At 35.0% G+C, this 14947-nt stretch overlaps 2 protein-coding genes across 4 annotated transcripts in view; both read right to left on the bottom strand.

Moving 5' to 3' along the window:
• The window catches only part of LOC127843259 (threonine synthase-like 2), a 141849-nt gene that overhangs the window by 35036 nt on the left and 91866 nt on the right, over nt 1-14947 (bottom strand). The gene's annotated exons all lie outside the window — the stretch shown is intronic.
• The window catches only part of LOC127843257 (protein white-like), a 164244-nt gene continuing 150241 nt past the window's right edge, over nt 945-14947 (bottom strand). The window contains exons 8-18 of the mRNA XM_052373123.1: nt 13247-13349; nt 12635-12730; nt 11906-12040; nt 6200-6331; nt 5714-5806; nt 5239-5296; nt 4910-4987; nt 4503-4608; nt 4260-4360; nt 3934-4028; nt 945-3568 (exon numbers count right to left, since the gene is read on the bottom strand). Coding sequence (XP_052229083.1) covers nt 3464-3568; nt 3934-4028; nt 4260-4360; nt 4503-4608; nt 4910-4987; nt 5239-5296; nt 5714-5806; nt 6200-6331; nt 11906-12040; nt 12635-12730; nt 13247-13349 — 1102 coding nt within the window. The 3' untranslated portion in view covers nt 945-3463. The remainder of the gene's footprint in view (nt 3569-3933; nt 4029-4259; nt 4361-4502; nt 4609-4909; nt 4988-5238; nt 5297-5713; nt 5807-6199; nt 6332-11905; nt 12041-12634; nt 12731-13246; nt 13350-14947) is intronic.

The following is a 14947-nucleotide window of genomic DNA, read 5'->3' as shown; positions in this document are numbered from 1 at the left end:
ATATCCAGCGATATAATTATGGTTTGTCAATAATAGATTCTTGATGTGTTTTCAACAATACCATGATAAAAATTATTTTTAATTACTTTAACAATAATTATTCCACAATATTGACTAATGTATAAAGCATGAGCGCGATGATTATCGATACTATTAATAATCGAATCAAAATGCAATGCCCGACAAACCACTATAACAGGTTTGTTCGAAGAACGCGCGTATAAATATTTAAAATATGTACGGATACTTCGCGTGTGGCCGGTTGACTCATATGTTTTAATTTCACTTCCATTCGTCTTTTGGTTTTCTGTTTTGTATCTATAGGTTTATGACCAGCAATATGTAATAATGTAAAATAAGCCGCGAAAACTCCGCGTAACATCCCGTACTGTGTGTGATGCAGCTAAGAACTGCACAGAAAAAGACATTCGCTATCTGTGATCTCATTCATTGAACTCTTTACCATTCATAAACTCTAACCACAATCAACGCCGTATATCTTTTTTAAAGATATTTCTTGTTATTAATTACATAAGGGATTTTCATGAGCACTAACACTGGTTACAATATAATGGCAAACATATGCATACATGCATGTGTTGTCTAGTCAATAAATTGATGAGGAGTTATAAAATAAACATTCTTATACCTAAGTCATATTTTAAAGCCATAGAATTAAGTAACACTAGTGTATACGTGTGAATACATTTTATTTCATCTTTATTAAAATTCAAGAAACGCACGATCATCAGAGTAAATGTAGTGTGAAGAATAAACATTGATAATTGCACAAAACAAGTATATACATAAGTCGTATAATACAAAACGTTATTATATATAAAGCTTATATATAACTTAAATTCTCAAAAGTATGTTTGTTGGTCTGTACTATTTTTCATGAACGATCGAACGTGTAAGATGTGTGTTGACTCAATCATAAGATAAAACAATATAAAATGCAAAGCACATGACACAATTTAAATGTTATGTCATTTTTTTTTAACTTGAATTATTTGTTTTACACTAGAAGACAATATTGAAGAATTCTTTTATACCGGTGATAAAAACGAATGTGGAGCAAACTGAACTGTCTATGCACGCACCTTGATTTCTCTTTAAACGTGATAATGAGTGATAAATATATGTCACATTATGTCATAAATCTCTTTTGTCTTAATTTTTCGGAAACATTATTTTACCCCGTTGTGGTCAACGAAAAGGCTTTTTTTCATTTTGTTCTTCTATACACTAACAAACACTCTTTATAAGACTACGTAATGACGTTTTATTTAAGCGGTACCCGCTAAATAAGTTTCGTGTTTAGCATAACATTTTATAGATATTTTAAATGTATAGGTATTAAGCACTTCATTATGTATACGAACATTCTTACACGAGGACAATCGTTCCTGCGATCATTTTGACAATGCGGACATTCGTTCATACGTTGTTTTAACTACCCGGACATGCATTCCCACGCTACTTAGACATCCCGGACAATCGTTCCAACATTATTTTGACAGACCGGATATTCGCTTCTACATAGTTTTCACGCCCCGATTTCTGCAAGGTTTCGCAAATTACAGATCTCAGTGTAAGTTGATATATTCGAATATTCTTTACCGTTATCATTCTCATGATTACGATAAAGTCTTACAAAAGTATAAAGTTTTACACAAAAATATGAGAAAAATATATATAAAAACAACAAACTATTTTAATAACGACACATCAAAATACCGGATAAAATACCAAGAGTGTCATATTATTTATAAAAAAGTGATAATAATGACCGGGATTGCAATTATTCAGGAACGAATCTCCGGGCTGTCAAAATAACGAAGGAACGAATGTCCGGGCAGTCAAAATGATGTAGGAACCATTTTCTGCATTGTTAAAATAACGAAGGCACGAATGTTCAATTGTCAAAAACATAGGAACGAATGTCCGCCTGTGTGAAAAATAGGCTAAGACGAATGTCCAGCATTCACTGTATTATTATGACTAAACTGGCTAATATCTATACAGTATTTAGTTGTATTTGGCATTAAATTTGTCTTAGAGATGACTACGTTAGACTACTACCACGATAGACATTGGGTATCATAAATGATGTTCAATGACCATGCATCTACCACGGATGGTTTATAACACCATGCTTTTATTTTGTATTTGTCGGCACAGTATCTGATCATATCAAGATAATGGGTTTGTGCTAAACACAGGGGTCATTCAGATCTTTAATTAAGCAGCGCGATAAAAAAGCTCTAAAAAAATGTATAATATGTGCAAAAAATGAAGAAAACAAGTACTTAAATCAATATTTTTTTAATGTATTGACACTTGAACTGTGAAGTACATATTTATAACATAATCTGACAATGTCATATTTTGTTTTCTAAATCGTTACATCGCCGAATGTTCAAAAGAGTGAAAGGTTGAAAACAGATGCGGCGTTGCGTGGGACTACTGTAAATGGTTACACGTACAGTCTCGTTCTGGAGTTCTTCGAGTCACGTGACTTTGCGCTTTTATCAATTTGGGCCTATTGTGAAAAGGGTCTATTATAATCAAATGTATTGTTTCGAAAGGTTCACGATAATAAAATAAATGTTCGAGATCGCCTATGGGTTCATTTAACCATATACCATGCACATGTCATTTTAGAGATTATAAATTTAATTTGATCTTTGAAGAGGTATTCAGCTTCTGCAGTTCTAGCCATGGACAAAAAGCACAAGAAATCAAGGAAATCTCAATAAGAGTTCTCTTCACATTCAGGCCAGACTGGAATTAGATAAATTGATTACATACGATTTATGGCGATAATGGACTTAGATTAAGTAAATGTACATGAATTAACTTAACAAAGTGATTGCATACAAAATATGGCGAAAATGGACGTAAAGACAAAGTTAATGTACAAGACCGAGAATGTACTCAAAGAACATTATTGCCCATGAAACATGGCGGAAATGGATTTTTAAACAAAGTGATTGTACGCTATACAGGGCAAGAATGGAATTAAATACAGTGTTTGAACGCGAGAATAGACTCAAACAAAATGACTGCAAACGATATATGGCGAGGATTGACTTAAACAACTGATTGCTTACGATACATGACGGCAATCGACTTAAACAAAGTATTTGCACACGATTCATGGACGTTATGTCCTTAAACAAAATGATTACAAATGTTATATTGTAAGATAGACTTATTCCTCGATTTTAAGTGTTCAACACACAAGAAATCCAAAAAAAACACACACGAGTAAAACTTCTCTGTTGAAAACATTAGAGAATCCGCCTTAACAGAAACAATAAGTAACATCTAATGCTTTTAAACATAAGTAAATTTGCCTAGATAAAAGTATAACGTTATTTAATTTATTTGGGATCGATATTAGGTAAACGGTCATCTGGAAGTTACGAAAATGACCTCACACATTATGTCACCGAGTCTACTTCGTGAACTTTCGGGCCTTGATAAAGAGTATGATAAAGGCTATCAGGCGGAACCCCACCACCATGCCGAGCAGAAGCCCTAGGTCCAGCCATACCCTGTCCTGCAAATGACGACATATAAATTATGTTAACGTAAGATCTTTTTATCCCGCGGTATTTGAATTTCACGCCTTCTTAACAAAAATTATCTTTTTATGCAGGCTAAACAGTGTGATGTGTCATCTGGTCTAACATAATAATCAGCTGAATTCATGTTATTCATATATCAAGTCGTACTTTGAAACTCTTGCATCCGGCTTCATCCCATTAACTAATAAAAACATGAACGACGAACGGCTAGCAGACTTTTAATATCGAAACAGCATGCATGCTACACTAGAGACAAAAACACTCAAAATCAGTGATTGTAAAAATGGTTCTATTCACGACAGTAAATGACGACTCGCGCTAAGACATAAAAATGTACCTTGTCAAAGTGCATGTACTTTAACACGCCCTCCCCGCTCTTGTACAAGCAGTTCGTGTTACAGAAAGAACTATTGCCGGCCGCGGCTGGACACTCTGCAGATGGATAATTAAAATCAAACATACCTTAAAACCTTTAAAAAAAACTAATATATATGTGCACAAATTGAAGACACATTGTATGTATAATTTAATGTAACTGATAAATGAGTTGTTAATAAAGCGTTTATGAATGTGCGATTAATAAATCACTGACGGTAGTATTCGAAAGGAATTAAATCTATTATTTAAAAGAACAATATATCTGATATTGCAGACTTTACTCACGTATAAAGTCGATGTTCTGCCATTGGTTGATAACAAGGATTTCATTGGCATATTTGAACCAGGAGAAATACTCGAGCCAGATAAAATAAACGGGTATGGAACTGAAATACGGAAGGTTCAATAGTGATCTCTAGAGCATATATTTTGTACAACAAAAATTAGTCGTAACTTAAAAATTGCTCCGAGCACGTAGTGTACTTATCATAGAGCGCCTAGAACTTGGTCCAGAGAACCTCGACTTACTCAGAGTTTAGAAAAAATCCACCGAACATCAGCAGATAGTTTATTATCGGAGAGGCAATAGCTATGGCGGTGCTCGAAGAATTGACCGCAGCCGACACGATGTAGCCTGCAACGAAAGTAGTGTTAACAGGTGAGCTTTTTAAAATACAACAGGGCGCAAACAAGTGTGTGGAAAAAAATTAATTGATACAAGAAAAGAAGGAACCAGGACATATTCTTCGACTTGGTTTTAAATGAACAAATACTTTCGGAGCTCGGAGAATATCCGCCCTTGGTCATTCAAGCATGTTCATGACTTGCTTTCGGAACCAACAATTTACATAATTGAGATTTAGTGGTTAGTAATGTGTCCAGTGAGGGTTTGGGGATTAGACCCAAGATATAGAAAAACAAAACCTACTACGTACCGAATGAGACCGCGATGTTGGTCGCCAGGATGATCACGCCTGTGAACATGCAGAACGCCTCAAATGACGCATACAGGCCTGAAATCAGGGGACAGATAGAAACATGATCCAAGTCCTGTATTGGACCGTTGGAAGACTTATAAGTGTACTGTTCTGCTGTAAGCCCCCTAAATTGGGTTTTAACGTAATAGCAAGCTGATTTTTCAACATGCAATCAAGTTAAAAAAACATTTTCAAAAAACAAATACAGATCCTTTACTGAATAAATTGACGTATCAGTTGACTAAGCGGGGAAAATCAAAACGAAATACAAACGTAGCTCTACTTACCAACCATCCAGTAAGTGATACTGCAGAAGATGATCGGAATGAAGATGAACGGCGGCAACTGAAACATGGACACAGGCTGTTTAACTAATGTAGATAAAAGTTAAGTTTGACTATATTTATGAGCAATACAGAAACTAAGTAACACACATTAATGTGCACATATTTAAACTCTATTGCTAAATTATAGAACATTTTTATTATTTGACTAATTTACTTGTTTTATTACCGAACACAGGGTGGCGGACATTGAATATAAACATTCAGATATCAAGGGATCAAGAGGTTTTTTTTCTTTGTGTGTCAGTTCTTCACATGTCAAACAATTGTTTCTGCACGACAATTCTATATTAGAAACACCTGGTTCACTCTCAAAGGAAATCCAAATAAATGGTACCATTTAAACCATCAGCGGATACAACACACGATATTTTTACAAGAAAGAAAAGGCCGTCGAATGTCCATTTGAATACTTTACCTCTGCAAGAGTCTTGCATATGAAGTAGATATCCACTCTGTACAGACCGATTCCGTACTCGCGTTTGAAGATCGGAGTCTCCAGCGGAAAGGTCTGAAATTGTGAACAAATATTTGTGGAACATCGAAATTTGTATTTGCTGGAAACAAAAATCTTAAATGATATCGTGCTTTCTGAATAAAATACTGACCATCCTATGTGAATTTTAAGAAGATATTCGATGAATATTGGTATTGAATATCTCAATCAATATTCTTCTACTGTACATACTTTTTCATTATCGTTTAATATTCATCGAAAACAAAGCGTTTTTCGAAAGAAAAATGTGTCAATAAGATTTCTATGCGAAAAAAGCGTTCATCAAAACAAGAAGCGCTAATCATTAATTTTCCACAGCAGAGAGGAGACTACGAGCGGCAAAAGTCGCCTATAATTCATAAACACTTAAACAGTAAAAAGCAGTTACTGACGTTGATAAGTACGTACGTTAAACACGCCGATGACATTTGTGAAGGTCATGTTAATGAGAATGAGGAAAAGAACTCCATTGATGTTCATCACTCCCTGTTGGTCGATATTGATTTGCAGATAGATCAGACCGATCATCAGCCCTAGAAACTGTAAAGGGGGTGGGATAAACATTGTGCACTGTGGTCGCATAAAACCGCCTTAGTAATCATTATTAAACTCATACCCAAAAGCAAAACTTATGTACACCTACATGATCTTGGGTCATTTGTGTTATACCATCTTAGAAGCAAAAACAAAAAACCCCAACCCGTCCAGTTGCAAAAAGAAACAACTTAATTGCCCCCGCCTGTTTGCTTGTCTAACGCTGTAATAGCGCAATGTATTACTCGCAATTTCATTGGGCATCCGCTTCCAAATACAAGAGTCATTTGTCAATGTGGTTATCCTTAGTGTACTTTGAATATATCAATGTGGTTATCCTTAGTGTACTTTGCATATGCCATAAATAATAAAATATGTACACATATTATAACCTGTTTCAAGATTATTCACAAATAATACTGCTGGTAGAGAGGTGCGGAGAATGCCGGCTGCGTACATTGCTCACTACATTTTATGGTCACCAAAACCCCACAAAACCTCTAAAAATTATGGTTACATTTCAACTATAATTCGCAAAATAAGGAAAATTCAATTCAATTGTTACAATACAACCAACTTTTCATACACTATTATGGAACACATCTACCATAATTAAAAACACACAACGTAGTGTACACACAACTGGAGAACTGGAGTGTATTCAGCTAAGAATGAAACGCATAATGTTGTTGAAATATTTGTTGATACTCTTGAACAAAACATTAATTATATTTATAACCAGTTTAAGTTTCTTAAGAAAATGATGTTTACAAACAAATGATAAAACTCTTCATCCACATGTCATATATGTGAAGGGTATACAGTTGAGTTCAGATCAGAAGCTGACGGCGGCGATAGCTGTATAAAGTTTAGCGATCATTGTCACTTGACAGGACAGTTTAGAGAAGCAGCCCATTAGATAGTTCGAATACAAAATATTTTAAATTTTATACATGACTATTACATAATTTTTCTGGATATGATAGTCATCTCTTTATTAAAAAAGGTTAGTACTTATGGAAAAATAACATGAATTTCAAATCACGAGAAAAGTACATTTCGTTTAGTAAGAAGATTGCTGTTGATAGATACTTTGATGAGAAAGAAGGAAAGAAAAAATATTCTGACCAAGATATAAGGTTAATCGTTTGCTTTAGATTTAGGCCTTCGAGCTTAGATGCTTTATCGAAAAATCTTAAAGATGAACAGTGCCATTATTTGAGAGACAACTTTCAAGAGGATGAGAAGTTTAATCTTATTCAACAAAATGGTGTTATGTGTTATGATTATGTGGATCCGGTCAAAAAAACTCTCAGAAACAACACTACCGCTAACGGCAGCATTCCATTCGAAGCTAACTGGTGAAAACATTTCTGATGAAGATTAAGCAGAAAGTTTGGATTTCTTTCGGTTGTAAAACATTGGGAGACTATCAAGATGTGTACATCACCTCTTATGTCTTGCTGTTGGAGGTGTTTTTGAAGACTTAGGATATGCTAGCGTTAACAATTATAAACAAGATCCTGAGTGATATTTTACATGAAATGGCTTTGCTATGGATGCTGCTCTTTGGTAAACAAAGGTTAAACTTGAGCTTGTAAGCGACTATGACGTTACTCATGATACAACAGGGTGTACGAGATGGTATGAGTACAATATCAAACCGATTTACTTATGCCAACAATAAGTATATGCCGTAAAGTTTGACTCTAGTAATCCTTCTTCGCACATCATGTATTTGTACGCAATCAATCTGTACAGTTGGGCCTTGAGTATGCCACTTCCGACTGGAGGCTTTCGCTGGACGAGTGTAAATGAACTCAAAGGTTTGAAATTTGTTTACGACTTATGAAAGGTTGGGATGCATTTTGGAAGTGGACTAGTGGGTATCAAGATTGACTACACAACATTCATAACGAGTATCCGCTAGCTCCTGATAATATCATAACTGCAGGCTCAAACGTTAAAATGTGTCTCCCTTACTTAAAAAACACTAGGTATGTACTTCACTATGAAAACTTGAGGCGGTACAAGCATTTGGGTCTCCTAGCAACTTAATTCAAAGAGGATTTGTGTTTGAAGAAAAAGCATGGTTAAAGCAATTCATCGATTAAAATACTAAACAACGCACTTAAGATAACACCGACTTCGATAAGGACTTTTTCAAGTCAATGACCAACTGCGCATTTGGTAAAACAATGGAAAGCATTGAAAATCGGGTGGATATTCGGTTAATAATCAAACGGCAGCTAAAAAAACTAGAATACAAGGTTATCTGTCATCGCTGTTCTATATTTCACGACAATGTTAAACCTATACATGGGAGAAAAACATAGTTCCGTTATAACAAACCCATTTATCTTGGGATGTCTATTCTATACTTGAGCAGACTCTAATGTACGATTTTTACTACAACTACGTCAAAGCTAAATAATGAGATAATGCTAAACTATTGTATACATATACTGGCTTATGAATACTAGTAATCAAAGTACTCAAAGTACTGGTGGGCGATTTTGCTCAAATTTTGTGGTCGTAAAAACACGATACACGATTCATCTTTGTTGAAAAAAAACAGATAGAATTAAGGTAGGATGACAGGCTGTCAACATTATATATGATTTAACTATTTGGGTTAAAAGTAAATGCTGCCTTTTAAAACGAGTCATTGCCGTACATGCCAATTCATAACTGCGAAACGTTTGTGAATACAATGTTGATTATTATCATTTGAACTGGTGACCTAAGTTTTTACTCTCACTTAGTGTTATATGTATCTTAGATTTCGTGAAGACTAAGGTTGTCATAAGGTTTCTATACAACATGACTTATTATTCATATATATATAAATATTTATATGTATGTATATACTCAATTAATTTATTTGCTGGATTTTAAGTCACACCGACACAGTGTAGGTCACATAGCGATTTTATGGGAACAAAAAATAAATGTTGATAATGTTCTACTGTTAGGACGGACATATACGATATTGTTTTGATTACTTGGAAAACATTAACGCAAATTAATTAGCTGCTGTGCAATTGACAACCACAACATGTATTTCGTGTGTAAGGAAAAAGTTCAAAACTGGCACGAATTAATACGTTTTTAAGACGAGATCGTAAAAATGCAGCAGCTGAAAATATGAAATATGGATTCTCACTTTCTTAGCAATTTATTGGATCTTGCTAATACCCTGACCCTGCAACAAAAACTATGAAGAAAATCGAGCAGTTTCAAAGTCTAGAGATACCATGACTAGTGATTTAACATGGATGACAGGTTAGTACCTGTTTATTATCCGACATTGGACAATGGAAATTAAGCACCCAGTGGGTCTTAATTTTATTAATTTTTATTTACACGTATGTGTATCATGAATATTCCTGAGCCAGGTGTGAGGTTTAGCGCTCTTAGACCGGTTTAACCCCCCGATGCTTTGCATTAACCGTTCCAAGGCGGTGACCCCAGCTTTAATCATCTATGTGTGTATGTTGTTTCGTATTGTGTTGTTTCGTACTGTTTTGGAAATTGGTCATTTGCCTTAAATAAAGGACCAACTATTTTTTTATAATGAGAATGCAACACTTTCCAGCAGCTGGAGTTTCACTTCTTTATATTAAGTCAATAGTTTAGTACATGTATATGAAGCAACTAATAATAATAATAAAAAGTATGCCATATCAAGATGCTGTCACTTAACAGTATGCTGGTAATTTAACTAAATTGTTATCGAGGTTATGTTCCAATTTAGAAGGAGACTATAAGTAGAACTGGATTTTTTTGCAACTGCAAGTGCAGTTACTTATGATAAATTTAGAGCATATGGTGTATTAAATAGTCTTTATACCGACGGGTTTAATGAGCTAGACCACCCATTCAAAAACTGTTTGGATGCAAATTAAATGTCCTTTAAACGTTACCATTTAAAGCGTGGCTTTAAAAGCTAGAGCTATAGGTGGTAAACCTATTTCTTGACGGAATATTAATGGTAGCAATAATTAAAAACATTCACAAAACTTTTGACATCTACAACTAAATCGTTCGACTCAGCTCATGCTCCTTTGTTTTTCAATATTTCAAATATTACAGCTTATCAGTATAATAGACTCAATATTAGAGAAAGTACTAGAACCAAATATCTCGGTGTTCAAGTTATGCCATTGTACGTTCTTTCAAACTGATAAAAAAGAATAAGCAGTTTCGAACACTCATATTATAAACTAAAAAAAAGATTTTATCCTCTTTTGTAGAATGTAGTAAGCGCAAAACTGTCAAGGAGAGAAAAAGACAACTGGAGCTATTGGGATCCGGAATGCGTGAAATGATTCCTAGCAACGGAGATGGAACGTCAACCCTCGTCCATTAATATAAAACATTCAAAATGCCAAACACCTACAGCAACAAACGCCGCGATGAGCTCATTGTGTGTTTGGAATGAAGAGACCGTTTTTGAAAGGATGAAAACAGACATTAAAGAGTCAATCAAACAGGTTTATTGAGAATTATGTGCTTTAATTAGAGTGTTATCTTAAGGAAAAGATACTTCTTAAAGTTGCTATCACTACTGCATTCATGTTAAACAAAACAGCAAAACGACATTCTTTACCAAGACTTTGAAATAAAAAACTAAATGAAGGTCCAGACAACATGGACAAGTGGTAATCCTGAATCGTTTAATTCATCGGTTAACAATAAAAGCATTAAAGACTTGTAATACCAGTTTTCAAACACAGGTGAGGATTTGAAATGAATCTAAATCCTTTTTATATCATCAAATATGGGATAATTTACATAAAGACAACTGTTTTTCGTAGGATTTTAGCTTTTCGAGTATGCATTAATTTTTTACGATGTTTCATTTTACGTATAACTTTATTTAAATGCTCCTATAGTGTTGCGATATTTACAATAAGCCGAATACGCTGTTGAATCAACTAGTGTTCTGTTTTGTTATTGATGTGATATAATAAGAAAAATGATTGAACTCATTTTTTTACGAATTTCACAAACTTTAAGAAACTTGATTTAATGAACCATAATTTTAAGATAAATAAATGATAATTTCCAACCATCTTTAAAAATGAATTTCAGGGAATTTCGTGAATTGTGGTTTAGATAAGACCATAATTTTAATTGAATTTGTGGGTGAAGTGTAACCATTGAATTGAATTTTTGAATTTTCGAGAATTATGGTTAAGGTAATGCCAAAGTTTTAATACATTTTGTGGTCATGTTCTTTTTAAATAGAATTTTCGTGAATTTTGCGTTTAATGGTTTAATGTAACCACATTTTTTTACGAATTTATGGGTGAAGTGTAAACGTTATTAGTTAAATTAGGTCGAATTTTAACCAAATGTTTTAATGAATTTATGATTGTAGTGTAACGATTGAATTGATTCTTGTATTTTTTTTGCGAATTATGAATGAAATGTAACCATAATTTTTAGAGGTTTTGTCGAGGGTGGGTCACCATATAGTGTAGAAAGCCATGTGCGCAGCTGGCATTCTACTGAGATTGGAGAAGGAGATTTGTATAATTCTGTAACTTCAGAAACACAACGTTCTATACTCACAAGCGTGTGGATGACCCTGACTCGGATTATCAAGGGATCTCTGTACGTGGTCCTCCAGGAGCGTGCAAACACAGCCATGAACTGCTGAAAAAAGGAGGCCTCGTAGCGCGACGTGCTGCTGAATGCTTCCTCGATCTGTCGAAAACAGCCACAGTCATCATCACTATCATCATCCTCATAATCATCATCATGATCATGATCATCATCATCTTCATCTTCATCATCATCATCATCATCATCATCATCATCATCATCATCACAATCATCATCATCATCATCATCATCGTCATCATCATCATCATCATCATCATCACCACCACCATCATCATCATCATCATCATCCTCATCATCATCATCATCCTCCTCCTCATCATCATCATCATCATCATCATTAACATAAGCAGCAACAACAGCAGCAGCAGCAGTATAATCTTCAATTTCATCAACGTCGTCATCATCGTCATCTTCATCATCGGCAGCAGCAGCTTCCTCATCTTAATCATCATAATTATCATTATCATCCATCAACGTCTTCACGGTAATTTTAGCTACGTTCTACGAACCTCCACGCGTTGGGGCGCTTTCTAATGTAGCACCTTGTAGCGATACCACAGAAACAACGTTTACATCTGAGAAACAGTGAATACTAGTAAGCAGAACGTCGCTTTCAACCACGCACTGCCTAATGTGACGTGACGCAACGACAGGACTTTACGCATGAATACTTACAATGATTCCTTTTTCTTGCGGATTTTCTGCCACACTCTTTATATCTTGAAGGATCTCCTTGCAAATTTGAGACTCGTCGAATTTATTGCAGATTTGCTGGAAAGCAGTTTATCATGTGATATATGTCAATGTACGAATTTACAACAGATGTGTTTATATAACAATAGCGAAATAATTGTCATTAACAAATATGTATATTCATAATAAAATAAATTATTTAAGAATACGCCTTTCTTTTGAATTCTAACAAGCTGTTTCCAATATAAGTGTAAGATAGTTTTAATAGTTTTACTTAAGACACTTTAATACATATCGATGCGTGAACTTTAAAACGTTTTCAAAATTTGACACACTATTAACACTACCAATAATCATCGATGAGTAAATGCGTATTCATGTTCCTCTATTCTATTAATGTATTAGTGTCTGCTTACTATCAAATTTCATTCTAATATGATTCTATTTGTATTTAAAAATACCTGCTGTACACAATTATGTAGCAACGACCGGTATTGGTACGAACTCTCTGTTTAGAATATGTTGTTACAAAGTTCGAAACGGAACTTGAATTTACATAGACAAAAAGCTATTAAAATAACGCATCCATGTCACCTCGATTTGCGCTTTACACTCGGTCTCCTTGCCGGGCCTTACAGCCATAGTGTGGATGTAAAAGTCGGCGGGGTTAAAGTTCACGGGACACGAGAGCCCGATCCTATAAGCACAATAATGTTGGGAGTCATCGTAGGGCTTTATGAAAGTTTTTTAAACGTTCAAAGCCTTAATAAGTTTGAAATAACTTGCTTTTTACAATCATTGGCGTTGTTCGATTGTTTTAGCTTCTCTGTTTTAACAAACTCTAAAAGATATTGCTCAAGTTTGAGACCATCCAATGGAAAGCAAAACCCCCAGTCCACAATATAATGGTTTCCCGCGACTATATCTTTTTTTTTAAATATAATTTCAGCACAATTTGTGTGCCTCCGTAGCTCAGTGTATAATGCGCTTGCGTTGAAATCCAGATGTCCCGGGTTCGATCCCTGGTCGGGGCACATACATGCCAGTCATGTTTCAGCGGAATACTGACTGACAAATAAAGGCTCAGCCCGGCATTAAGACGATGTAAGCACAAGTTAATTATGTTTTTATACATTTAAGTGGTATAAATGTATTTTAAAACAGTTAATTGTCAAACCAACCCCTTTTTTCAAGGCAAATAGTTGTGCCAAGAATGGAGAATGGTTTCATAACTAGCACGATAACAGGCCCGTACCCATGCCCTGGACATCCCCCCCTAGCTGGCTGTCGAGTTAGCAATTTGTTCAATAATGGGCCTTCTGCAAATTTTCTCTCATAAAATGGCCTACAGTACACTGTCCCTCAATCAATGCAGCGCAAATGTGTTTTATTGTCCGTGATAAACAAGTGAATTAGCGCTAATTTACTCGCCATCGGAGATAAGCCCGTATGTAATGGTTTCTTATCGCATTGTACACTCATTCCCGTGTGATCCTGTATGCTTCATCTACCAATATTTGATGTTGCACGTCTTTTGATTGGCAAAGGAAAGAGAAGCAGCGAATGGAAGCAACTGATACAGGAGGTTGTAGGTCTGACAATGGCTGATGTTAATAATTTGTGAAAAACAAATTATGTTTGACGCAATTTGAGAGGTGATAAGATTAATCGTCATTAATTTGAGCCGGTAAGTTTCTTTGTCATAACTTCGCCAAAAATCTGTGGACCGAAACGAAACTCATACTTGATCTGTAAGTCGTGTAGGTGACTCACACATCAAATATCAGGTCAATATCTTAAAGCGTTTTTAAAAAAGTCCGGAAAATGAAATGCCGAACAAACTGACGGACGGACGGTTCGACCGCTCTATGCCACTTACCGGGGCATAGACATCGGCTCACTATCTGAAAGAGTTGCGTAAAAAAAACTCCAGGTAACGGTTATTATAGAGTAAAAGTTTATTTTCAAAGTCCATATCTTCGCAAAAAACAATGGACCGAAACGCATTTCACACTTCACCTGTAGGCCATGTAAGTAGACTCACATACCAAAAATCAGCTCAATATATGAAAGCGTTGCGTGAAAAACATCCGGACACGGTTATTATAAAGACACTTTTTAAGTCCAATCTAATGTCGAGTTGAAGACGTTTGTGGTGGTTTATCTTCGTCGATGATGGTGAAAGTAAAAATGTGTAGTAGATGATAAACATTTTATAAGGAATTTATTTTGAATCTTTACGAGTGGTTTAAATTCAAAGAGAACATATTATTATGGTTATATGTTAGTCATACT

The sequence above is a fragment of the Dreissena polymorpha genome, chromosome 8 (genome assembly GCF_020536995.1).
Source record: "Dreissena polymorpha isolate Duluth1 chromosome 8, UMN_Dpol_1.0, whole genome shotgun sequence".
Taxonomy (NCBI): Eukaryota; Metazoa; Mollusca; class Bivalvia; order Myida; family Dreissenidae; genus Dreissena; species Dreissena polymorpha.
This window is presented reverse-complemented; position numbering and strand designations above follow the sequence as displayed.